Source organism: Rhinopithecus roxellana, chromosome 10, assembly GCF_007565055.1.
Source record: "Rhinopithecus roxellana isolate Shanxi Qingling chromosome 10, ASM756505v1, whole genome shotgun sequence".
NCBI classification, from domain to species: Eukaryota; Metazoa; Chordata; class Mammalia; order Primates; family Cercopithecidae; genus Rhinopithecus; species Rhinopithecus roxellana.
The window spans coordinates 83,226,976-83,252,869 of record NC_044558.1 but is presented as its reverse complement, the minus strand read 5'-3'; the positions used below and the strand labels follow the sequence as shown (position 1 = coordinate 83,252,869).

General features: G+C 42.9%; 1 protein-coding gene across 10 annotated transcripts in view; it reads right to left on the bottom strand.

The window, feature by feature from the left end:
• CLIP1 (CAP-Gly domain containing linker protein 1) overlaps window positions 1-25,894 on the bottom strand; it is a 156,839-nt gene that overhangs the window by 72,575 nt on the left and 58,370 nt on the right. For 4 of the 10 annotated variants that reach the window (XM_030938878.1, XM_030938879.1, XM_030938885.1 and 1 more), the window contains exons 4-11: window positions 21,460-21,584; window positions 19,228-19,450; window positions 15,559-15,756; window positions 14,902-15,005; window positions 11,843-11,903; window positions 10,196-10,228; window positions 6,550-6,654; window positions 276-1,220 (exon numbers count right to left, since the gene is read on the bottom strand). In XM_030938878.1, coding sequence (XP_030794738.1) covers window positions 276-1,220; window positions 6,550-6,654; window positions 10,196-10,228; window positions 11,843-11,903; window positions 14,902-15,005; window positions 15,559-15,756; window positions 19,228-19,450; window positions 21,460-21,584 — 1,794 coding nt within the window. The remainder of the gene's footprint in view (window positions 1-275; window positions 1,221-6,549; window positions 6,655-10,195; window positions 10,229-11,842; window positions 11,904-14,901; window positions 15,006-15,558; window positions 15,757-19,227; window positions 19,451-21,459; window positions 21,585-25,894) is intronic. The other 6 variants (XM_030938881.1, XM_030938880.1, XM_030938882.1 and 3 more) reach the window with 3 other exon arrangements.

The window sequence follows — 25,894 nt, the reverse complement described above, 5'->3', positions numbered from 1 at the left end:
ATTAGAAGTCACAGCATAGCCCAGAGATAAATAGATAAGGTACTCAGATAATAGGCAGCCAAAATAAATTCACATGGTTGAGCCATTATTTTCTCTAATCTCCTCAGATGAAACCATACTTGAGATACTCAGAATATACTACACTATACTCAACTGGGGACATCGAACAATTTAATTAAATTAGCAATTTGAAAGATGAATGACCTCAACTCAAAAGTAACAATGCAAAACAAGAACAAATGGAAAAGAAAAGGATGGAGGGTGTCAATACAAACCTTGCTACTTTCAGCATTCTTTTCAATCTCTAAATGTTTAATCTGTTTCTCAGCTGCCTCAAGCTGCTGTCTAAGTTTCTCCATTTCCGATTTACCTTCGGAACTGGCTTTCCGAAGTGCATCAAGATCCAAGAGCTTTTCTTCAGTAGCCTTGAGCTGTGATGTAAAATTATCAATAACCTTGGTTTGTTCATTGCATTTGGCTTGTAGTACCTCTAGCTCCTTTACCTTTATTTCAGCTTCCTGTAATTTGTTCAATGTATCTTCCATTTCTACGAGATGCTGGTCTTCTGCTTTGTCCAGTTTCAACTTGATGGCTTCCAGACTGTTTTCCTTTTCTTTAATAACTTTCATCAGTTTAGCCCTCAAGGCTTCCATCTCTTTAGCATGAGCAGACCGTTCGGAGTCTTGTTGATTCTGCAAATGTTCTATTTCGTGTTGGTAATCTAGTCTCATTTTCTCTATTTGTGTTTTTAGCTCAGCAAATTCTGCCGTCTCTGCCCCAAGCCCTTTGCTGAAAGATACCTTCAGTTCTTCCATCGCCTGCTGGTGGGACGCGATGGCAGTCTCCAGTTTGGACTTCCATAGAGCTATCACATCTGAGTTCTCTTTGTTGGCATGCTCCAGCTTGCTTTTCAATGACTCGTTCTCTTTGGAAAGCTTTTCCGTGGCAGTATACAGAGCTTTTATCTCTTTCTGATGAGTTTCTTCCCGGGCTCCAAAATGCTCCTTCAGAGAAGTTATTTCTCTCTGGTGGTCAGTACGGGTGACTTCTAACTTTTCTTGCAAAGAGCTTATCTCTTGCAAAAGGGAAAGTGACATGTCCACATCCCCAGCAGGCTTATTGGACTCTAGCCTTCTTCGGAGCTCAGTTACTTCCTGTACTCTCAATGCTAGGTCTTTCTCCAATTCCATTATACGTGACTTTTCTGAAACTGTAGCCACCTATTAACAGCAGTCCAAAGAAAAAAAGATCATTTAAATAATAAGTCACTGACTTTTTTTTTTTTTTTTTTTTTTTTTTTTTTGAGATGGAGTTTCACTCTTCTTGCCCAGGCTGGAGTACAATGGTGCGATCTCAGCTCACTGCAACCTCCACCTCCCGGGTTCAGGCGATTCTCTTGCCTCAGCCTCCTGAGTAGCTAGGATTACAGGCGTGCGCCACTATGCCCAGCTAATTTTTGCATTTTTAGTAGAGACGAGGCTTCACCATGTTGTTTAGGATGATCTCCAACTCCTGACCTCAGGTGATCCACCCACCCCGGCCTCCCAAAGTGTTGGGATTACAGGCGTGAGCCACCGCGCCCGGCCTGATTTTCTCTGACACTGAAGATATTTAATAACTACCTCATCTCAAGCAGCAAATTATTATGAACGTGTATAGGTTAATACATATTTCTAACTGTGATAATGGCTTAAGTCCAACTTTAGTAGCTCCAATTCTAAAGAAGCTTAAATCAGATAAATATCTATTAACTGGTAAGTTAACAGAAACAGTAACTTTCAAAGTTCTCAGATATATCTGCCTCCTGAAAGAAAACATTTCCTTATTTTGCCAGTTTGTTCTACTCCACTTCATCCAGGCTGCATAAATGCTTATCCATTTCATGGAGGTGATCTTACAGAACTGTGCCATCTGGAACAGTAGCTGTTAGCCACACGTGGCTACTAAGCACTTGAGACAGGGCTCATCTGAAGTGAGGTGTGGTATAAGTGTAAAATACCCATCAGATTTTGAAGACTTAGAAGGAACACAAAATGTCTTGTGGGCCAAGTGCAGTGATTCACACCTGTAATCCCACCACTTTGGGAGGCCGAAGCAGAAGGATCCCTCAAGGCCAGGAGTTCAAGATCAGTCTGGGCAACATAACAAGACTCCATCTCTGCAAAAAATAAAAAATTAGCCAGGCATGGTGGTGTTGCCTGTGGTAACAGCTACTCGGGAGGCTAAGGCAGGAGGATCACTTGAGTCCAGGAGGTTGAGGCCATAGTGAGCAGTGATTGCGCCATTGCACTCCAGCCTGGGAGACAGAGCAAGACTCTGTCTCTAAAACAAAAATGAAATTATATTTTAAAAAGGTTAAAATATCTTGTTAATTTTTATATTGATTAAATATTTTGGATATATAAGTTTACATAAAATATATTATTAAAACTAATTTAACTTGTGATTTACAAAAAAGTAATGTGGGTACCAGAGAATTATAAATCGTACATGTGTGGCTTGCATTATACTTCTATTGGATAGCACTTGCATAAAAGGTCTAAAATTACCTATCAAATGTTTCAATAAATAACACATCACCTGTAGAATGAAATTCTCATTGAAGAATGAAGAATTAATTTACTAAACTTTTTTTTTTTTTTTTGAGAGGGAGTTTTGCTTTTGTTGTCCAGACTAGAGTGCAATGGCGTGATTCCAGCTCACTGCAACCTCCGCCTCCCAGGTTCAAGCGATTCTCCTGCCTCAGCCTTCCAAAGTAGCTGGGATTACAGGCATGTGCCACCACACCTGGCTAATTTTGTATTTTTAGTAGAGACAGGGTTTCACTATGTTGGTCAGGCTGGTCTCGAACTCCTGACCTCCAGTGATCCACCCACCTTGGCCTCCCAAAGTGCTGGAATTACAGGCGAGAGGCATCACGCCCGGCCTACTAATCATTTTATTAAAACACAAAGTAAGAATGATTACTTAACCTGCAATAATACATAAGAACCTTACACAAAATCCCCTTTTAAGATTTGATAATTCTATCAGCATTTTAATGTAAATATCTTCTTCCTCTAACCCTCTAACCCAGTGGTTCTCAGACATTAGTATGCACATGAATCACCTGGAATGTACGTCTAACCTGCAGGTTTCCACCTATTCCCAAGTACTTTGATTCTATTTGAGCTCTTCGGTAGTACCCAAGAATCTTCTTCCTTTAAATAAATACCCCAGGGCTAGAAAAACACTTTCTTAACCTGTGCCCTTTCATTGCTAGAAAATTGTTTCCCTCTGCGACCTGCTATGCAGTCCATTCAGTACATAGGACACGTGGAAAATAGCTTCCATCATAAAAATTCTTGGACTAATCTGGGAAATGAAAGGAAACAAAATAATTTTAAAACAGCAGTGAGTCCCATATTTCAAGGATCAAAACTCCTCTGATTGGCTGGGTAAGGTGGTACATGCCTATAATCCTAGCACTTTGGGAGGCCAAGGCAGGAGGATCACTTGTGGCCAGGAGTTCAAGATCAGCCTGGGCAACACAGCGAGAACCCCATCTCTACAAAAAAATGTTAAATATTCCTCTGAATTTTAGACTCCTCTCCCACACTGCCTTTCTTTGAGACAGAAAATAACAGATATGTTTCTTTCATTTCCTCTGCCCACCCTACAGGCTATGACAACATTAAAGATTAAAATGTCCATAAGAGGAAAAGAAAGCACTGGGTCTCCAAGATTGTATAATCAAAGTAAATAAAATTAAATATTTCAGAGCTGACTATAATTGCTGTGCTTCATGGTTATAGACTCATCAGGTTAAAGATGTTAATTCATTTACACATGATTTTCTGGGGAGGAAAGAGTCTAAGAGTTTGTTATGCCAAAATAACATACAAAACATTAATAAACCCATCAGGATATGGTAAAATTTGCTAAATAAAAGAAAAAAAAAACAAAAAACACTAATAACCCCATTGCTGCAAGGTCTGTAGCATAAATACATTAAACCCAATAGGGCAATGGTTCTTAGTTACAACAAAACAGTCAAGTAGAGAAAAATGCCAAGTAAAAAATAAGTAAAAATAATAACAATGTGATTTTACTTTCCATGGCATTTTCCTATAAAGTACAGCAATTTATTTTTCATTTCCCAAAATCTGCCCTCATTCAAAACTATGTAGTATGTCTGCTTCTCCCACTAGTTTGAGACCATGAATTAAGTCAGAAATTATTTCTTATTCTTGCTAACATCTCTACAGCACCAAGCACACTGTTTGGAAACTGGATTTATTGGCTAGAAAAAATTCTGAAGCACTTCCTAAAAAGTAACATAGGTGATACGAAACTTACATGGGTAGCTGGTTATTTTAACACTTGGGAAACCAAGAGTGAGGATCAACGGAAGACATACTTCATTATGGAAAGATATAAGCTTTACACTGAAATACTTGGATAAAACATAGTGTAACTGAATGCCTTATCTAGAGCAGGAAAAAAAACACAAAATTGTTTGCTGACAAAAGATAAGGGAGAGGAGTTTACATGTTTAAAAAAAATATATCGCTTCAATAGCCCATCACACTAAAGGAACTCAATCTCATTAGTCCATTGTATTTCCCAGATCAATTATTCAGCTCTCAGTTAATGAGGAAACAGCACCAAATTACCACTTTTTTTTTTTTTTAAACAGGGTCTTGCTCTGTTGCCCAGGCTGGAGTGCAGAGATGTGAACATGGCTCACTGCAGCCTGAACCTCCTGGGCTCAAGAGATCCTCCCACCTCAGCCTCCCACGTAGCCACCACACCCAGCTAATTTTTTTTTTATTTTTTGTAGAGGCAGGGTGTCACCATCTTGCCCAGGCTGGTCTTGAACTCTTGGACTCAGGTGATCCTCCTGCCTCGGCCTCCCAAAGTGCTGGGATTACAGGCATGAGACACCATGCCTGGCCTACTTTTTTTGTTTGTTTTCTTACCAAATACACAGGAGAAATCTTTAGTTCAGAGGCCGATCGTTCCTTCTTCTTAAAAAATAAAAACGTATGATTTAGAAAAGAAAAACTGTCTAGATTTTTAGATGAGTCAATGAATTCTCAACAAGAGAAATTTCTACAAACATTAGAGATTTTTTTAAAAAATCAAGATAGCAAATTTGATTAGACAGAGTAATTTTTGAAATTCTGAAGTTAAGAATTTGGGCAATTTAGTCACTGACAGACAAATTCATGATTTAAAAGGGTATGTGAATACATATTTTACATGTAAGTGACTGTTTCTTAATCTTTAAGCATAAAATGACTTCGATAATAGACAGACTCCATCCTGTGGTGCTTAAGAGCACAGGCTCTGGGGCCAAATGTCCTAGATGCAAATCCTGCCTCCACTATTACTATTTGCTGTTTTATCTTATGCAAGTTACTTAACTTCTCTGTCCCTCAGTGTTCTTGTCTGTAAAATGGGGACACTAATACTCCCTACCTCCTATGGTTGTGTTGAGACGGAATACGTCTAAAGCACTTAGAATAGTGTCTGGCATGTAGTATGTACTATATAGGTGCTTTAATACATAAATAAACTAAAACCTGACTAATGTCCTGGCTCCAAGGGCCAAGCACAATGAGCTCAGGGCAGGAAGAAGCCATTCTGTTCCCAACATACATTTCCCTCCTGACCACTGAGTGTTTTTATTGTTTTGTTTTGTTTTGTTTTTTCCAGACAGTCTCATTCTGTCACCCAGGCTGGAGTGCAGTGGCATGATCTCAGCTTACTGCAACCTCCACTTCCTGGATTCAAGCAATCCTCCTACCTCAGTCTCCCATGTAGCTGAGATTACAGGCACATGCCACCAGGCCCAGCTAATTTTTGTATTTTCAGTACAGACAGGGTATCACCATGTTGGCCAGGCTGGTCTCAAACTCCTGACCTTAAGTGATCTGCCTGCCTCAGCCTCCCAAAGTGCTAGGATTGGAAGCGTGAGCAACTGTGCCCAGCGTCCACTGAGGTTTCCATCCCCTGAGTGACAGGAAGGAGGGAGATGCAGAGACCAGCCTTCCAAGATAAAAAGGTAACTGGGGTGAAAGTCTTTAACTCTCATGAAACAGAGCCCATGTTTCCATTTCCTTCTCCCAAGAGGCCAGGGAAGAAGTCAGGAAGAGAGCTCAAGTAAAACAACAATAACAAAAAATTCTTTAGAAAGCCTAGTAACTAGAAATATGAGAACAAGAGGACAATTGACTGCTTGTGGCCAACTGGAGAAATGTATTTCATGGTATTAATATAAAGAACTTTAAATACAGTTATATCCACTCATTTATTCAGTTGTAAAGTTTCTGATCCTGATCTGGTTGGGTTGCCAAAGGAATGAGTCTTTCCTTTTGACAAAAGAGTAGATATAAACACCTGTTCCTACTCATCAGTCTCAGCTCATGAACACCTGAATGGTACCAAGACCAAACTCAGGTTGAACCACTGGGTCAAGGCTCAGGCCAACTCTAAAGCCTGTCACCTGAGGTGTCCACCATTCACATGCATGGGTCTGCTTCATTAAATAGTGAAAACCATTACCCTAGTGTCTTCTAACTCCCTCTGGAGTTTGTCAGCTTTGGTCTTTTCAAAGAGCAGGCTCTGTTCAAGCTCCTTAATGCGGGCATGCTCCAGTTTGGTCTGCGTCTGTTAGTAAAAAGGAAGAGGAAGAGAACACAACAGTGCCACCATGACATGCCAGCACGAGAGGAGAGAGAGCGGCATGCAGGCTGAGCCACCAGTACCTTCTGCCAAAGGGTGAACCAAAGGGGAATGGAGAAGGGACGAAGTGGAGGTGAGATGAGGTGGGCAGTGAGGATGAATACCAGGGATAAAGGATGGTGGTGGGCAGGAGGCATGGGCTAGTCTGTTCAGAAAGAAAAAAAATGGAAAACACATGAGGCCAGATGAAGTGTCAGAGGCATGCAGCCAAATATAAGTAATATTGATAAGTGAAGTTTATCAGCACCAATTAGAATAGTTAATATCCCTCCCTCTAAACTATCCTTATCCCTCCGCCCCACAAAGGCTACTTGACATTAATGTGTATGTAACTGACTTGATCACTTTAAAAGGTATATTGACCCTCAGAATGACCGTCATTATCACCTAAATATGGCAAAGATACCATAAATCTTAAACTGTTCAGTAAGTCCTTAGAGCAGATTCTTGCACCTTAGCATATAACTTGATGTAAATAAGGGTCAAATAATAACCCCAACAGAAGGTATCTGGAAACTCGAGCTAAGAAATCATGCTAGCAGGCTCTGCAGAAATGGGTGAGAGGAGTCTGAGTTAGAGTCTCAGCAACATTCCTACATGTGATGGGGAAGAGGCCATGGAAGCTCTAGCTTCCTTCCAGCAGTGGATTTCCCAAAGGCTATTTGGCTCCAGGGAGGGAAAAAAGGTCTCAGAATTACAAAGAGAAAATTTAGTAATAATTATCTTCTATAGTCTCCATCTCTGAAGCAGGCCAACTGAGAGGCTCAGGAGAAGAGCAAAGTTTAGCTCAAACTGGTAAGGGGTTATTTTTACCTTAAGATGCAGATGTTTTTATTAGCTCAGACGTAAAAAGGCAACTCAACACAAAGGCATGGGTTCGAGCTCTCGCAAAAAGAGCTGGTGGGTTCCTAAGGTGATTCAACACCTGTGATCTCAGATACTCTGCTCTCCCCACCATCACGCACTTGGATGTAGCCTGATGGGGAACCCAGAGGATAATCTCTAACAGGTTTAAGTGCAGCAGAATCTCAATCAATTTGAAATAATCTGGGTCCAAATGTACCTCTTCCCACCCCCACCTCTCTTATACAAGAGGTTATCAGTGATCAGAATCAGTGACTGACAAGGCCCACACCTGCAGAGCTGCTCTCAGCAGCTGTCAGTTACCTGCAGTAATTTAAATATTTTGTGGTTCTAATTGACCTGTCAGTCTGGACAATTACAGGCAATGAAAAAATGACAACAGACTCTAAACAAAGTGACACAAAGTAGTGCAGAGCTTGAGTGGGGGGGGGGAACGTAAAAGTGAAGGTTACAAACGTCTTCACTCATTCCAGTGGGACTCGGGGACCTCAATGCATTCAAGAGGTCATTTTGCTTGTAAACCAGGTATTGACAAACCATCATGGGATATTTAAAAGGTGAACAAAAAAATTTTTTTTAATTTATCACCTGCTTCAGCTCTGTATAGTCCACAAAAATAATGAAATACAATTCAAGCCCTAACTGTCTGGATAATCCCCTTGGTCTGTATGTGCCTTGGATGGACACTGTTCAATTTCTCTGCTTTTATAAGAAAAGAATCTAATCCTTACCCACATAATTGGGGTCACAGCCTCAGGAGCTGAAATCCAAAACTACAGTAGTAGGAAAAAGAAAAGGCAACAGAACCTTTCTTCTCTTGACATAGTTAAGTGTCCTCTGGGTAAAAGGTGACTATGTCCAGATAAAAAGCAAATATACATTTAATGTGATCTCCTCCCCATTCAGAGATCTTCCAGATAAGCGTAGCCAATGCCTCCTTACTGATGCCTCAGCCTCCCCAGTAGCTGGGATTACAGGCGTGCACCACCACACCCGGCTAATTTTTGTATTTTAGTAGAGACTGGGTTTCACCATGTTGGCCAGGCTGGTCTTGAACTCCTGACCTTAGGTGATCAATCAGCAGCAAGGGAACTAGTGATCCACTTCCATGCCGCAGTACACAGTAAAAAATTTGACACTGAACAGGACAACCCTTCTTATAAAATCATTCCTTTCTTAGAATAAGACACAGAGTATCCCAAGAGGAAAGTCCTGGGACAGGGGATTGAGAAGGAATGCAAAGGCTTTGCAAGAAGCGCACAGGAAAGGCAGGGGGGAAATCCCATGCAGACTGACACCGGGGGGCAGCAGGAGCCTGTTTCAGAACGAGAGAAGAGACCCAGATCACTGAAGTAGCTTCACAAAAAGGAACTCTTCAGAACGAAGACCTTTTAAAAAATTTAGTCCTTTTTTTTTGAGATGGAGTTTTGCTCTTTTTGTCCAGGCTGGAATGCAGTGGCGTGATCTCTGGTCACTGCAACCTCTGCCTCCTGGGTTCAAGTGATTCTCCTGCCTCAGCCTCCCTAGTAGCTGGGATTACAGGCATGTGCCACCACACTCAGCTAATTTTTTTATTTTTAGTAGAGACAGGGTTTCACCATGTTGGTCACGCTGGTCTCAAACTCCTGTCCTTAGGTGATCTGCCCGCCTCAGCCTCCCAAAATGCTGGGATTACACGTCTGAGCCACAGTGCCCGGCCAAAAGTTTAGTCTTGAGCTGTCTATTTCAGCTGCCAGGAGATGGTCGGAAGTAATGTCATTCTTTAATTTCCTTCTTATGAGGCAATAAATCAAAGCGGAATACTTTCAGATTCTTTACAACCAGCAGCACAGCTGGCAGGGTACACCAGGAAGCAGTGCTCTAGAGATCACATAGCAAGAACTTGTAGTGGGTGTTTGAACTTAGAGGAAGAAAAATAAAACACCTGCATGCCTAGTAATGCTACAGCTAGAAAACTCTCACTTCACTAATAACAATTTAAAACATATTGTGTCTTCACTGACAAATGCTTGCCTCTAGTTTCGCAACTAAGGAAAATACTGTAGAAACAAACGCAAGTTTGAATGTCTCATCAGCTGCATTGGCAGGCACTGGCCAGTGGTGGGGGCACACTGAAAAGGCAGCCAGTCAGCTCTGGGACAGCAGCCAGCCTCACGATACCCTTTCCTCCCATGGGAAGCAAAATTAGACAACTTGGAAACTTCCCCAGAATTCCCACAACTCCATATCTAGAATGCTTTATGCTCCAATCAGATATCATCTCTTTTGGAGTAATTCCACTAAAATTAGAAGACATTATGAATTAAGTGAAGAAGGCTAGGTCTCCAGACAAAAAACTTTTCCCCCCTTTCTGGCAAAATTCTTTATAAAGCAAATATTGACCTATTCATTAAACACATGAATGTGTGGAGCTTAGTCATTACATACAATTTCTTCAGGATATAAACGTAATTGCTTTGAAAGCCACATGCACAGAAACATTAAGGTCAATGTCCCAAGGTCAGATTATGCAGTTAGTGTTTGAGTATATCAATAAGCATTTTAATCTGTGATCAATCTTTGTTAACAAGGGAAATATCCACACAGTTAAGTGCCCTCTTACATTCTCAGGATCTTCAGAAATCTGGCTCTTTTGCTATCAGTAAAAAAATAAAAAAAATTAAACAACAACAAAAAAGAGATTCCAATAAAGCTTCAATATGTGTTAGGGTTTCAAGATAACTTTATTTGATTAATTTCAAGTAAGTTTATCAGACAGACTATACAAGCCTAGTGCTGATGTAAATTATTTTAACTGGACCCTCCCCAAGACACCATAGGCTGTATTTCATATGAATTAGATGATGACATGAAACTAGAAGTCTCATTAGAAATGAGACTTTGGGATGTTTTTAAATGGATGAGAACAACACAAAAATTGACTAAAGGAATGTGGCTGTATATGAAATGAGTGAAGAAGGTATCTATTACATTGTTAATGAACCATTAAATTCTGGGCCCCATAAAACTAGAACCCAGAAAATGCCCCCCCCCCCCGCCCTTGCTAACTGTAAAGATACATTTATTTCCAAAGAAATCAGAGTTGCTGTTTGGAAGGACCCCTCAAATTTAAGCACGGTGTGGGCAGCCAACAGACTCTAAAATTGTAGCAAAACTGCCTATTTGGGAAATGCACAGTTAAGTACAATTTTTACTAAAATATTGTAGATTAAAGGACCACAAATCTGGAAAATTTGAAAAACAATGATTTACATTTGTCATATATCTAGCAATGGCTTGAAACCATCAAAACCATTTAATTCTGGTGTCTAATTTAAACACTAATATGAATACATTGTTTAAAAGGGATGAGAAACCTGACACTAAAGGAAAATCCATGAATTCTACAAATGTCATGAAATAAAAGAAGCTGAAATATAAAGTGTTCTTAGTTTTTGCTCTGCCAATTACTTTTTTTTAAAAAAATCAACAATTACAACATATTCCTTTTATAGGGTTATAAAAGGATTTATCCTGCTCAACTGGAAAGCAAAGTTGAGATAAAGAAAAAAAAGCTTTGTTATGGACTTTTTTTTTTTGAGACAAAGTCTCGTCCTGTCCCCCAAGCTGGAGTGCAGTGGCACGATCTCGGCTCACTGCAACCTCCACCTCTCGGGTTCAAGCGATTCTCCTGCCTCAGCCTCCCAAGTAGCTGGGATTACAGGCACCCACCATCATGCCCAGCTAATTTTGTATTTTTAGTAGAGATGGGGTCTCACCATGTTAGCCAGGCTGGTTTCGAACTCCCGACCTTAAGTGGTCCACCCACCTTGGCCTCCCAAAGTGCTGGGATTATAGGCGTGAGCCACTGCGCCCGGCCTGTTAGGGACTGCTATGACAAAATTTAAAATGCCTTTTCTAATCATCAGAGGAACATCAGTCTCACTTAGGACTGCTTTAAATTGAGGACACACTGCCAGGTTTATGACTTGATGAAATCCAATTCATGGTTTTGAATTATGAAGCACAAGAAAGAAGTAGTGCAAGTTTCACTCTGCCACAGGACATGGACACACAATCACAGGCTCAAGGACTGGCACCGTCACCACAAAGCCACCCCCAGAACCCAACCTGGCCAGAGAGGCCAGGGTTTCCCCTGCCACTTCCTCAGCTGACTGCTCTGGCCGCTCATTTTGATTGGTGCATTATTTCACCCATGTTCTGAATACTGATACCCATCAAAGCTTTAAGAGAGCTGAAGGGGTTTTACCTCAAGATCACCTTTGGTAATTGATTCTTCTTCAACCCGGAACTGAAGGTCCTCAACCTTCCTGCGGAATAAAACCCAAACAAAACACTTAAGAAACTAACGCACAGCCTTAAAAAAAAAAGATCACGTTGGGGATGGTAGGTCACTCCTATAATCCCAGCAATTTGGGAGATGGAGGCAGGAAGATCACTTGAGGCCAAGCAGTTTGAGACCAGCTGAGGCAACATAGTGAGACCCAGTTCTTATATTAAAAAAAAAAAAAAAAAAAATCTATAATCACTACCCTGGTGAATTCAAGCAGAGAGCAGCCATAAATGCCTTAGAGACATAATAAGTTTAAAAATGCATCTTTGCACTTCGGGAGGGCAAGGTGGGAGAATGGCTTAAGGCCAGGAGTTTAAGAGCAACATGACGAGACCCGTCTCTACCAAAAAATTTAAAAATTAGCCAGGTGTGGCAGCATGCACCCGTGATGTCAACTACTTGGGAAGCTGAGGTGGGAGGATCGATTGAGCCCAGGTAGTCAAGGCTGCAGTGAGTTATGATCGTATCACTGCACTCCAGGCTGGGCAACTGAGTGAGACCTTGACTCAAAAAGAAAAAAGTAAAATAAAATAAGCTACCTGTAATTCTAGCATTTTGAGAAGCTAAGGTAGGCAGACTGCTTGAGCTCAGTTTGAGACCAGTCTGGGCAATATGGCAAAACCCTATCTCTACAAAAATCAGCCAGGCATGGTGGCACGTGCCTGCAGTCCTAGCTACTTGGGAAGCTGGGGTAGGAGGATCACTTGAGTCAAGGCTGCAGTGAGTCATGATCACACCAGTGTACTCCAGCCTGAGTGACAGAGTGAGACCTTGTCTCAAAAGATAATAATGGCTTTTTTTTTTTTTTTTTTTTTGAGATGGAGTCTTGCTCTGTCACCCAGGCTGGAGTATGGTGGTGCAATTTTGGCTCACTGCAAACTCTGCCTCCTGGGTTCAAGTGATTCTCCTGCCTTAGCCTTCCAAGTAGCTGGGATTACAGGCACCTGCCACCAGGCCTGGCAATTTTTTTATTTTTAGTAGAGATGGGGTTTCACCATGTTGGTCACGTTGGTCTCGAACTTCTGACCTCAAGAGATCCACCCACTTTGTTCTCCCAAACTGCTGGGATTACAGGCATGAGCCACCACAGCCAGCCATACATTTTTTTTTTTTTAAAAAAGAACAGAAGCAAATGGAACTGGTGCCATGGAATTCAGAAGGGCCTAGAGGGTCTATCACTGTCTCTTGTTTACTTGCAGCCATTTTTTAAATATGAAGAGAATTTCCTACGTATAGTGTTTCTCTCTCCAGTGAGAAAGTAAGAGATGGTATTGTACCCTCACTATGACCCCTGACAACATTGCTTATGACTGGCATAAGCACACAGCAATACTAATTTATTACTGAATTAAGTCCCTGTTATCAGAAATGACAGAAGATGGCATTAAATCCAAAAGAGATAAATGTCCCATAACCCAGAGATGTTCAAATGATTTCCATGCAGACAGGTTTTTCAGAGACTGTGTCTGTTCACGGCCTCAAGAAAGTTCCTTTGTTTGTTTCTGAGACAGGGTCTCACTCTGGTGGCCTAGCTGAAGTGCAGTGGTGCAATCTCAGCTCACTGCAGCCTCGACCTCCTGGGCTCAGATGATTTTCCCACCTCCTGAGTAGCTGGGACTACAGGCATGCGCCACCACGTCCAGCTAATTTTTCTTTTTTCCTTTTTCTTTTTAGTAGACAGGGTTTTGCCAGGGTGTTGCCCAGGCTGGTCTCAAACTCCTGAACTCAAGCAATCTGCCTGCCTCAGCCTCCCAAAGTGCTGGGATTACAGGTGTGAGGTGCCACACCCGGCCTGAAAGTACCCTTTATAAGAACCAAACTTAAGTCTCTGTCTCACACCATTTAACATTTGATTTCGTACTGACCCCTACAATTCTCTCATCATTTCACATGTGAGAATTTCGTTTTCCTAATAAGGCCTGAGTTTCTCAAGTACAGGGACCTTACGTCACTCACCAGACGTAACACAATTCATAAACACTAGGTAACTTGGACCTAGAAGAGCCTCTGACCAGGAAACCGGTTCCAGGTGAAAACCGGTCGGGAATAGCCACCACAGCTCTGATGAAGGCGACCCTCCAGAGGAGGTCTGGAATGCATCACAGCTCAAGAAATACGTTATATTAATCAGGCCATGTCTTTTTTTTTTCTTTTTGAGACGGCGTCTCGCTCTGTCACCCAGGCTGGAGTGCAGTGGCGCAATCTTGGCTCACTGCAACCTCTGCCACCCGGGTTCAAGCAATTCTCCTGCCTCAGCCTCCCAAGTAGCTGGGATTACAGGCACCTGCCACCAATCCCAGCTAATTTTTTTGTATTTTTAGTAGAAATGGGGTTTCACCATCTTGGCCAGGCTGGTCTAGAACTCCTGACCTCATGATCTACCCGCCTCAGCCTCCCAAAGTGTTGGGATTACAGGCGTGAGCCACTGTGCCTGGTCAATCAGGCCATGTCTAAATGATTCCAAACTTATTGAAAAAAGTCGAATCAAAGCAGACCCTCTTCACACACTATGGCAGAGTTAACTTTCTGCTGGACATATAGTCATTCCTTTGGTCCTAAGGGTTGATACCAAGATGATTATTAATAGGAAATTTTCTTCTAAAGTCATTTAAAATGAAAAGGCTGCTGGGCGCGGTGGTTCACGCCTGTAATCCCAGCACTTTGGGAGGCCGAGGCGGATGGATTTCCTGAGCTCAGGAGTTCGAGACCAGCCTGGGCAACATGGTGAAACTCCATCTCTACTAAAATACAAAAAATTAGACAGGCGTGGTGGCGTGTGCCTGTGGTCCCAGCTACTCGGGAGGCTGAGGCAGGAGAATCGCTTGAACCTGGGAGGCAGAGGTTGTAGTGAGCTGAGATTGCACCGCTGCACTCCAGCCTGGGCGACAGAGCTAGACTCTGTCTCCAAAAAAAAAAAAAGGGGGGGGGGGGTGGGGGAAAGACCACAACTGCACCAGGAAACAGTCTGGGGTCACCTTTTCTCCTCTTCAAGCTGGTTAAGAAGCTCCACCTTCTCCCTGTCCGCAGCTTCCACCATTGTTCGCAGCTGGTCCATTTTGGCTTCCAATTCCAGGACATGCTGGGGAAGGCAAGATGTCAGTAAATGGACTATTTCTGAGCAAGACACAGACCCAGAGATACTTCCCCAAAGAGCTGTGGGTCACCATGGTGGGTGGGCGTTACTCTAAAACCTTATGTTAAAATGCTTTCTCTATTTTAATAGGTTATTCTCAACAGCTTTCCTGGAAGATAGATGATGAAAAACCACATCGTTAAAGTGATAAAGAACAATGTTAAAACAACCCTCATCTTTTTTGAAGCTGAAACACGTAGTAAGAGTAATCCACAAACAGCAGCTATAATCACTGGTAAGGCCCTAGTAACTAAGCTGGCCTAACACCTGGATACAAAGACCAGACACTAAGGTCGAATCAAGAACAAAACTTCATCTCTGTTGTCATGGAAACTGGCACCCCAGGTCGTAGCTTTCAAACACACACAGCAAAGAAATGTACACCCATTTCCAGTGCTCTCAAGACTAGCTCCTCGGTGCCAAGCACCGGGCATGCTTCTCGGCCTCCTCAGCGGCTTTAGAAACCATCACCATCTCCACAACAAGGTCCAGACTTCACCTGGTCATGTCCGTCCCGGGCCAGAGCTAGCTCCTGCTCTATCTCCCCCACGTGGCTCGTGGCCTTGGCCACCTCCGCCCTCTCCAGATCCCGTTCCGCCAGCAGCTGCTCAATGTGCTGCTGCTTCTCCTTCAGGGCCTCCTGGAGGGCAGTGGTACCGGAGATCTTCCTGGCATAACGGGAGGAGGTTTCAGTCAACTGCAAAGGAAAGTTAGAGAAGTGAAGGGCGATGATGCTGTCAGAAAAGTGAGGGAGGCGCGATGCATGCATGGCGGGCATCTGCTCAGCAAAGCAAGGGCGCTGCTCCAGCTGGCAGGCTGGCCAGGATTAGGAAAGGCTTCAAAAACACAAGACAGCGTGTGCCTTCTGTCTATAAATCTCACAAAGAATACATCAATGTAAAGAGATCGGCCATGTGTGGTGGCTCACGCCTGTAATCCCAGCACTTTGGGAGGCCAAGGTGGGTAGACCACTTGAGGCCAGGAGTTTGAGACCTGGTCAAGATGGTGTGACCCCATCTCTACTAAAAATACAAAAATTAGCTGGAGTGCAGGGGTGCGATCTCAGCTCACTGCAACCTCCACCTCCTGGGTTCAAGTGATTCTCCTGCCTCAGACTCCAAAGTAGCTGGGATCACAGGCACGCACCACTACCACCCAGCTAATTTTTGTATTTTTAGTAGAGACAGGGTTTTGCCATGTTCGCTAGGCTGTTCTCGAACTCTAAAATGTTAAGGTTACAGGTGCGAGCCACCGCACCAAAGGCCATCTGCTCGGCCACTGCTGGCTCCAGACCAATTCAGCCTTGACTCCATCTTCTGCCGTCAGAGCTGCAGCTGTCGCCTGAAAGCTCTTCTCTTCATTGGTCTCCCTAGGCCCTTGCTGCAAGATGCACAGGATGCAGACTTACAGCGAGGATCTTTCCTCAATTAATAACTCGGCAACTTGAGAACTACAAAAGAAGCCAATCGAACCAAAATGCCTTTTGCTGTTTCATTTAGTCAAAGTTCTTGAAATTACTTAAACATACTAGGAAGTAACTCCTGTTGTCTTTTTTAACCATTTGACCTTGACCTTCCAATTGCATTATATAGCTAAATTATACCTCCTTTTGCTAGTATTTCTTCCTGAATACATTAAATGTGTGGTTCCCAACCATGTGCAGAGATGCCCCAGGGTGCTGAGCAAACTCACCAGTGCACTGTAGGATGTTTTAAATTTTCAAGAGAAACACAGTGACATCTGCTGGACTCTATGCAAACTACTAGTTCGAGGCAATTCAGTCTCACCATTAGATTGTCCTACAGTCCTTCCAATAACATCATGTCTTTCAAAGCTGGGTTTTGGCTATTCCCATGACGGAAAAGAAAGTACAATGCAAAAATCAACATGCACAGGAAATGAGGTTCGCGATGAGAAATAAGATTCCAAGGCTCTACTAGATGTGTAGAGTCCAACAGCAGCACACACAGTAACACTAACACTAAGTCATTGTGATTATTAAATAAGAATGAATTGGCCAGGCGTGGTGGCTCACGCCTCATGCCTGTAATCCCAGCACTCTGGGAAGCAGAGGCAGGCAGATCACCTGAAGTCAGGTGTTCAAGACTGGCCTGGCCAACGTGATGAAACCTCGTCTCCACTAAAAATACAAAAAGTAGCCGGGCATGGTGGCAGGCGCCTATAATCTCAGCTACTTGGGAGGCTGAGGCAGGAAAATCACTTGAACCCAAGAGACAGAGGTTGCAGTGAGCTGAGATCACGCCACTGCACTCCAGCCTGGACAACAGCGAGACTCTGTCTCAAAAAAATAAAAAATAAAAATAAAAACAAAGAATGAATTAAATATTTTTTCAATTTTTGTTTTTCTAAAACAAAAATACATTTCTGAGCAAAAAAACTGAAATGACACTTTCAATTCTTCCGTATCTTTGTCATACTATTTTATGGTGATTTTTGGATTAGAAACCATAAAGACACAAAAATAAGCTGTCTCACAGGTACAGAAACTCATGTCTCTTGTCAATTTTCACTGCATGAGGTGAGCTAAGAGGTATGAACACTGGTCCAAAAAATAAGAGGAGAGATTGGTGGGAGCAGGGAGAGCTTGCTATTTCCCAAACAAATGGACACAATTACAAGGTAATAAAAATCACTCAAGAAAGAATTCCTGATCCAGAATAGACCCCTCCATGGAATTGTTCCTAGAACAGCAAAGGAGGCAAGCTGTCGATATCAGAGTTTGTGACCCACATTAAACAAAGCTCTGCCTGAACACAGGGGTTTGGGGTTCTTCTCCATTTCATTGTTCTTGTCATGCTTTTCTCATAAAAGTAATTCATCTGTCTCTGCATGTGCAAATGGAAATGCTCTGAGCAGTACTTATTCTACCTGAGCACAGAAGAAGAAAGCCTAGATGGCTGGCAGAGGAGCACAGCCCCATGTAAAGATTTCAGTGCCTGTCCCTTCTCTGCCCGACGACGATGGAAGAGCAGGCACTGTGAGATCCCGGGCTAACCACCTCCTCCCCACAGCACCACGCAACATCCTAGCTCCTGGCCTGTGGTTCCCCATCACCCAGCGGAGACCTGAACTCAGTCTGAGGAGAGTCTGATGCCGCCATTTCTAACTTAAACAGTATTTGCCCCACTTCTAGGAAACAAACTTATGGGCAAACTTTTGACCCTAATAACACCTTAATAAACAGAATGAGATGTTGCCTATTTTAATGCTAGTAATTCAATTTTTATGCTCTAAACAGGAAAAAGAGGGAGAGAGGGAAAGGGACCGGGAGAAGATGGAAGAAGACAGTAATCGAAACAGGGCTTTCCTACTATCCTCTTCCGGCTCCAAAAGTTCCCTTTAGTGTCCTCTGGCTCAAGTCAGGGACGCTTCACACACTAACTGCTTCCAGTAGGTTAGGCTGTATTAATATTAACATCCTACGGACAGACCTTTTCTCAAAACACTTCAGTTCCTAAAATTATTTGAAGTTAAAGAGAAAGACAGGCTGGGAGCGGTGGCTCACACCTGTAAATCCCAATACTTTGGAAGTCCAAGGCAGGAGGATCACTTGAGCCTAAGAATTCAAGACCAGCCTGGGCAACAGAGTGAGTCCCTCTCTCTACAAAAAAAAAAAAAAATTAAATTAACCAGGCGTGGTGGTGTGCATCGGTAGTCCCAGCTACTGGAGAGGCTGAGGCAGCAGGACAGCTTGAGCCTGGGACGATGAGGCTGGGTGACAGAGTGAGACCCTGACTCAAAAGAAAAAAAAAAGAGAGAGAGGGAGCGACAGATCTATGGACTTGAAGAAAAGGATCTCGCCAATGTTCCTATCATTTTGTCCTAAAATATTTTCATAGAAAATAATTCGACCCCTGTGTTAGACTAAGCAGTAGTTACACAGATTCACCATGAACACATGCATTTTTAAGCTTTTAAGAATATGAAAGGGACGATTAAAAGCACTTTCTGATTTCAAAAAATGCATTCTTGCTGGAGTTACCTTTTTCAAAACTTACTTGCAAGGACTTTCACAGCAAAAGCTGTGAGCAACATTCAGCACAAGGACAAGCAAAGCAGCAAAGCAGCAAAGCAGCAAAGCAGGGGCACTGACCACGGGCCTTAGTCATGCCTGGGAAGTGGAGGCAGGTAGAGAAAGGGGGCTTACTAGTCCTGTCCGACTGGGCCTGCTGCTCACAGAGGAGGCCACCGAGCTCATGGAGCTGAGGGAAGAGGCAGAAGGGCTGCGCTTCAGGCTGGCGGACGTGGTCGCCATCACTCGCCTCACTGCGTTGGCCTTGGCTTTGGCTGGTGTAGTGGAAGGGAAGCCAATCTTGGTAACTTTGTGGACAGGAGCAAACAAGCCATATTTGGGTTGACACTGAAAATACCTTTAGAGAACAACAAGAACAGTTAAAAAAAAACAACTTAATCACAAGAAATAATAACTATAACCAAAATGCTCTCCCAACTCCTAACTAAAGGCAGGATTCCTGGAAATTCCACCACTAAGCTGGGGTTATACACCAGCATGTAGCAGTCACATGTACGTGGGCTGACTAACAGCTTCAGTGATGGTTTAGAACACACACTGGTGACGATATGATACACAAAGTCAGGTTTACTCACCTGTTGCTGAGATTCTACATAAAGGAAAAAAATATTTCCACAACCTATGCTATACAATAAATGTATAGCAGAGGAGTTTAGCAATAGAGCAAGCCCATTTAATAAAACCGTGCCAAACAAAGGGAAAGGAAATCAACAGGCACCTAACTTTGGCAGATCCATTAAAGTAAACAGGAAGAGCTGTGCGTGGTGGCTCACACCTGTAATCCCAGCACTTTGGGAGGCCGAGGTGGGCAGATCAAGAGGTCAGAAGATCGAGACTATCCTGTCCAACATGGTGAAACCCAGACTCTACCAACAATACAAAAATTAGCTGGGCGTGGTGGTGCGTGCCTGTAATCCCAGCTACTCGGGAGGCTGAGGCAGAGAATCGCCTGAATCTGAGAGTCACAGGTTGTGGTGAGCCCAGATAGCACCATTGCACTCCAGCCTGACAACAGTGAGACTCTGTCTCAAAAAAAAAAAAAAAAAGATTCATTGAAAATTTGTAATGTTCAATAAAAATATGCAAAAAAAAAAAAAAAAGTATTCTGCAAGTATAGCATTGAGAAGGCCCAGAAAAAAGAAAACAGCATTGGAGAAAAAGAAAAGAAAAAAGTAAACATGGAGAAATATTAACTAGTAATGTCTGTTTTCGGACTGACATAGGCAATGTCATGACTCTAAAGGATTATAATGCTTTAATATTAAGAAAAGATGGCTTCGTAATCATTGCAGTTCCAAGAGATCTTTATCTCCATGAGTCATAATTACTGTATGTGGTAGATAAAGCCTTTTTCTCTATAATTAATTTGCTTATAACCAATTTGTCTATGTTTTATAAGTAAAATGTTAACTACCACATTTTAATGATCAAGTGATTCATTAGTGTACTATATACTACTAATAATGCATCATAGACAACACCTGTGCCTTCAAAACATTTTGAAGAGAAGAGTGGAAATTCCTTCTGCATCTGTGTGCATTACTAGACTCTCATCCTGTGTCTGCGAGGCAAGAATGGGGTTATCCAGGCCGGACGCAGTGGCTCACACCTGTAATACCAGCACTTTGGGAGACCAAGGCAGGCCGATCACCTGTGCCCAGGAGCTTGAGACCAGCCTGGACAACACCCCATGTCTACTAAAAATACAAAATTTAGCCAGGCATGGTGGCGCACGCCTGTAATCTCAGCTACTTGGGAGGCTGAGGCAGGAGAATTGCTTGAACCCAGGAGGTTGCATGCAGTGAGCCAACATGGCGCCACTGTACTCCAGCCCAGGCAAGAGAGGGAGGCCCTGTCTCCAAAAAAAAAAGGAAAAAAGGGGTTAACCTTACAATGGAAGAGGTCCACTTGCTGGTCTGTTCTGTTCTCCTGCCGCAGGATGGAATTCTCATCAAATATGAAGACACGCTTTGCAGTTCTTTTCCCTAACAAAGGTGGCTACCTTCTACCCCCACCCACACCCCAGATGCCCAGGTACTCTTTCAGAAGTCAACTCCTATTAAAAGGGAGAGAAGTCAGACAGATAACATAGTATTTGCTTTCTATTTTGAAAAATAAACAGAATGCTTGTTGAGAATCTACTCAGTCATGTATTATTACGGAGACAGTCAAAAGAACAGCCCCAATTTTAGTGTGGGGAAAACAAATCAGCAGATGGGTCTCAGGAAATAAAAGTGCCACTCTTCCAAACACACCTTTCCATGTTATGATACACACTTGGTGAGACTGGCTTGAGCATCGTCACGTACAAGAGTGAGACAAGATGTTGCACAACGCCAAACCAACCTTGTTCCAGCAACAGCGCCATCATTCTTTCCAAGCGGCTCGTCTAACTCCACACCACACCATTCCCCCTTGGCAAAGTCTGTCTCGCCAAGAAACCGGACTACACCAGCCTTAGTGCCACCAACCTGGAAGAAGAGAAAGTTAAAATCAAGAGATGAACGTTACTCTATAGCTTAATCATTTGTGGTTCCAACTAGTAACTAGGTACTACATTCCACCATTTCCACCAGCAACTTCTTTGCTTTAGCTTCTCTTTGACTCTAACAGTTCTCCTGAAGGAAGTCTGGCAAAGAAACTTAGCTGGCTGACTTATATTACCAGAGTGATTTGATGCCTAATATGTCGTAATAATGAGATAGCCAATCTAATATGTAGATATTAAGGCTGTTCACCAAGTTCACTATTCCTTGTCTTAGAAAACACTTTATCTTTTTTTTTTTTTTTTTTTTTTTTGAGACAGGGTCTCACTCTGTCGTCCAGGCTACAGTGCAGTGGCACGATCATGGCTCACCGCAACCTTGACCTCCTGGGCTCAGGGGATCTCCCCACCTCAGCCTCCTGGGTAGCTGAAACTACAGGTGCACACCACCAAACAGGTTAATTTTTTATATTTTTTGTGGAGACAGGGTTTCGCCATATTGCCCAGGCTGGTCTTGAACTCCTGGGCTCAAGTGATCTGCCTACCTCAGCTTCCCAAAGTTTTGGGATTACAGGCATGAGCCACCACTCTTGGACCTTATTTTATTTTTCTAACAGAAATGCTCCTGCTTCAAAACAAACTTGTGGCTGGGCACAGTGGTTCATGCCTATAATCTCAGCACTTTGTGAGGCCCAGGCAGAAGAACTGCTTGAGCCCAGGAGTTCGAGACCAGCCTGGACAACATAAGGAAGACCCTGTCTGTACAAACAATAAAAAAAATTAGCCGGGCACAGTGGTGTGCACCTGTGGTCCCAGCTACTCAGGATGCTGAGGTGGGAGGACTGCTTGAGCCCAAGGGTTTGAGGCTGTAGTGAGCCACAATTCTACCACTGCACTCCAGCCTGGGCGATGGAGTGAGGCTCCACCTCAAAAAAATAAAAAAATAAATAGGCCAGGCACGATGGCTCATGTCTCCCAGCACTTTGGGAGGCCGAGGTGGGTGGATCACTTGAAGTCGGGAGTTTGAAAGCAGCCTGGCCAACATGGTAAAACCCCGTCTCAACTAAAAATACAAAAATCAGCTGGGTGTGGTGGCTCACGCCTATAGTCCCAGCTACTTGGGAGGCTGAGGCACAAGAAAAACTTGAACCCAGGGGCGGAGGTTGCAGTGAGTCAAGATCACACCACTGCACTCCAGCCTAGGCGACAGGGCAAGACTGTCTCAAAAAAAAGGACTTCAAAAAATAATTGGCTCGGTATGGAAGTTCATGCCTATAATCCCAGCACTTTGGGAGGCTGAGGTGGGAGGATCATCGGCGTCCCCAAGGCTGCAACGAGCCATGATCACACCACTGCACTACAGCCTGGGCAACAGAACAAGAAACTGTTTCAAAAACATAATAATAATTGACTCTTGCTATTTTCCACAGTGAGGCTCTCTGTTTCTTCACAACTATTAAAATTATCATTCCTAGGCTGGGTACAGTGGCTCAGGTCTGTAATCCCAACACTTTGGGAGGCCAAAGCAGGTGGATCACTTGAGGCCAGGAGTTCAAGACCAGCCTGACCAACATGGTGAAACTCCATCTCTGCTAAAAATACAAAAATTAGCTGGATGTGGTAGCACACGCCTATAATCCCAGCCACTCAGGTGGCTAAGGCATGAGAATTGCCTGAACCTAGGAGGAGGAGGTTGCAGTGAGCCAAGACTGTGCCACTGCATTCCAGCCTGGGTGACACCGTGAGACTTTGTCTTAAAAAAAAAAAAAAAAAAGGGTACCAGTTCTAGACTTGACACATTTGATCTTTTAACACTCGTTAGTTAGTACCAACACACAAATTGTCACCTATATAAAATTGGCCTTACTGCAGTTGGGTCAAAAGAAAATAAAGTTGGCCTGAATTTTCTCCTTCCTCCCACACCACACCATTCAGAGCAGCAGTCCAGCCAGCATCATGTGAGCACGACACAGCACATTAGTTAAAGATGATGTAGCCTCTTCAGATAATGTGTTAAATTCTTTGGGGGTGAGTCGAAGTTACTGCCATGACAATTGTTTTTCCAAGAGACATCTAACAGGCTATAGTCAGTAATTCTCCAAGCAAACTATAAGCTTCATTCAGATCAGCTTTGTAAAAAGTAATCGCAAATAACAAATTAGCAACTATTTCTCTAAATGCAGGTAATATATGTGTATCCTGAAAAAAAATCATGTCACAAAGTTTGTCTGAAAGGAATGATTACTAGTTCCTAGAACAGAAAGGTTTTTAATATTTTTTCTCCCACCAAACATGGAACTCTTCACTCATATAACATAAAATGTATTTTTCTTTTCCCTGTAAAAAATCAGTAATTATTCTATAAAGACAGAAAGTCACATGAAGTCCTAAAATCATCAAATGTTTTTCTACTTAATCATTCTACAATCAAATAACATGTTTACGCATTTAAACAGGACTTTATAAAGTTAGGTTTTATTTCTCATGTGTTCCAGACAATGCAGAAAAATCTAGTACATGCACGTACAGGAAACAGAAGCATTAAATAATGCACTGACAATAAATAGAAGCCACTATGATCAAATCATATCTAAGAAATCTACGTTCTAAGACAAATATCTAAGTGATTAAAGAAAAACATTTTTAATATTGAAACAAAAAACAAGGCCAGGTGCAGTGGCTCATGCCTGTAATCCCACCATTTTGGGAGGCCAAGGCAGGAGGATCATTTGAGGCCAGGAGTTTGAGACTGGCCTGGGCAACACAGTGAGACCCCATCTCTACAAAAATTTAAAAATTAGCCAGGCATGGTGGCATGAGCCTGTGATCCCAGCTACTCAGGCTGCAAGCGAGCTATGATCATGACACTGCATTCCAGCCTGAACAAGACAGTGAGACCCTGTCTCAAAAACAAACAAACAAAGAAACTAAAAGATAGATTCCCATGGCAAACACAAACAAGCATAATTCATTCTCTTTACTCTCAGAATGTTAGCATATAACTCCTAACACTGTGGTAAAAGTCACTATTGAAGACAGAATTAATTTAAACTAGAAACTCAAAAAAAAAAACCCTAGCTACTATTTTTATGCTTTAGCAAACCTCAGATTTTTAAGTTATCATTCATTTATTCAATATGTATTTCTTGAGTGTTTGGATCCTTGAAAAACAAAGATAAACAGAACACAGCGTTGGCCACTGAGGGAGACAAGACAAGACGATTCGGACAAGAAATTCCTGTAAAAAGTGTGACGTGCATCCAGAGGTTTCTACAAAATGCTGTGGGAACAGAAACAAATACCCTTCCTGTAAGCTCCTGTGAAAAATAAAAACACTGATAAATTCCTGCTGGGTTAATGAGTGGGTCTACAAACAGGAAACAGAAACAATCCTCTCTGGACTCTCTCATCTCTTCATTATCCAGTTCTCAGCAAGCCATTTAATCTCACAGTGCCTGAGTGCATAAAGCTATAAAACGTGAGGGGTTGTTTCACAGGAATTTTGTAAGCAGTCTTGTAAGGTGGCTTCTTATCTGCCATATTCCAAGATAAACGGCTTATTTTAAAAAGTAAACATGGGGGCCGGGCGCAGTGACTCACACCTGTAATCCCAGCACTTTGGGAGGCCGAGGCGGGCAGATCACTTGAGGTCAGGAGTTTGAGACCAGCCTGGCCAACATGGTGAAACTCTCTCTCTACTAAAAATACAAAAATTAGTCAGGCGTGGTGGCGGGTGCCTGCAATCCCAGCTACTTGGGAGGCTGAGGCGGGAACATCACTTCGACCCCAGAGGTGGAGGCTGCAGAGACCCAAGATCCCACCACTGCATTTCAATTTAAAAAAATAAAATAAAATAAATCAACATGGTTAGCTGGTATTTGCCAAATACAAATGTAGGCCTCACTTAAAACTTAATTGCCTGTGACATGAAAGAGCCAAAGCACTGGTACTTTTTTTTTTTTTTTTTTTTGAGACGGAGTTTCACTTTGTCATCCAGGCTGGAGTCAAGTAGCATGATCTCAGCTCACTGCAACCTCCGCCTCCCAGGTTCCAAAGAGTTTCCTGCCTCAGCCTCCCGAGCAGCTGGGATTACAGGCGCCCGCCACCACGCCCGGCTAATATTTTTGTATTTTTAGTGGAGACGGGGTTTCACCATGTTGGCCAGGCTGGTCTCAAACTTCTGACCTCAACTGATTGCACCCACCTTGACCTCCCAAAATGCTAGGATCACAGACGTGAGCCACCACGTCTGGCCACTTTTGATTACCTCAAGTAATATAATTCTCTCCAGTGGAG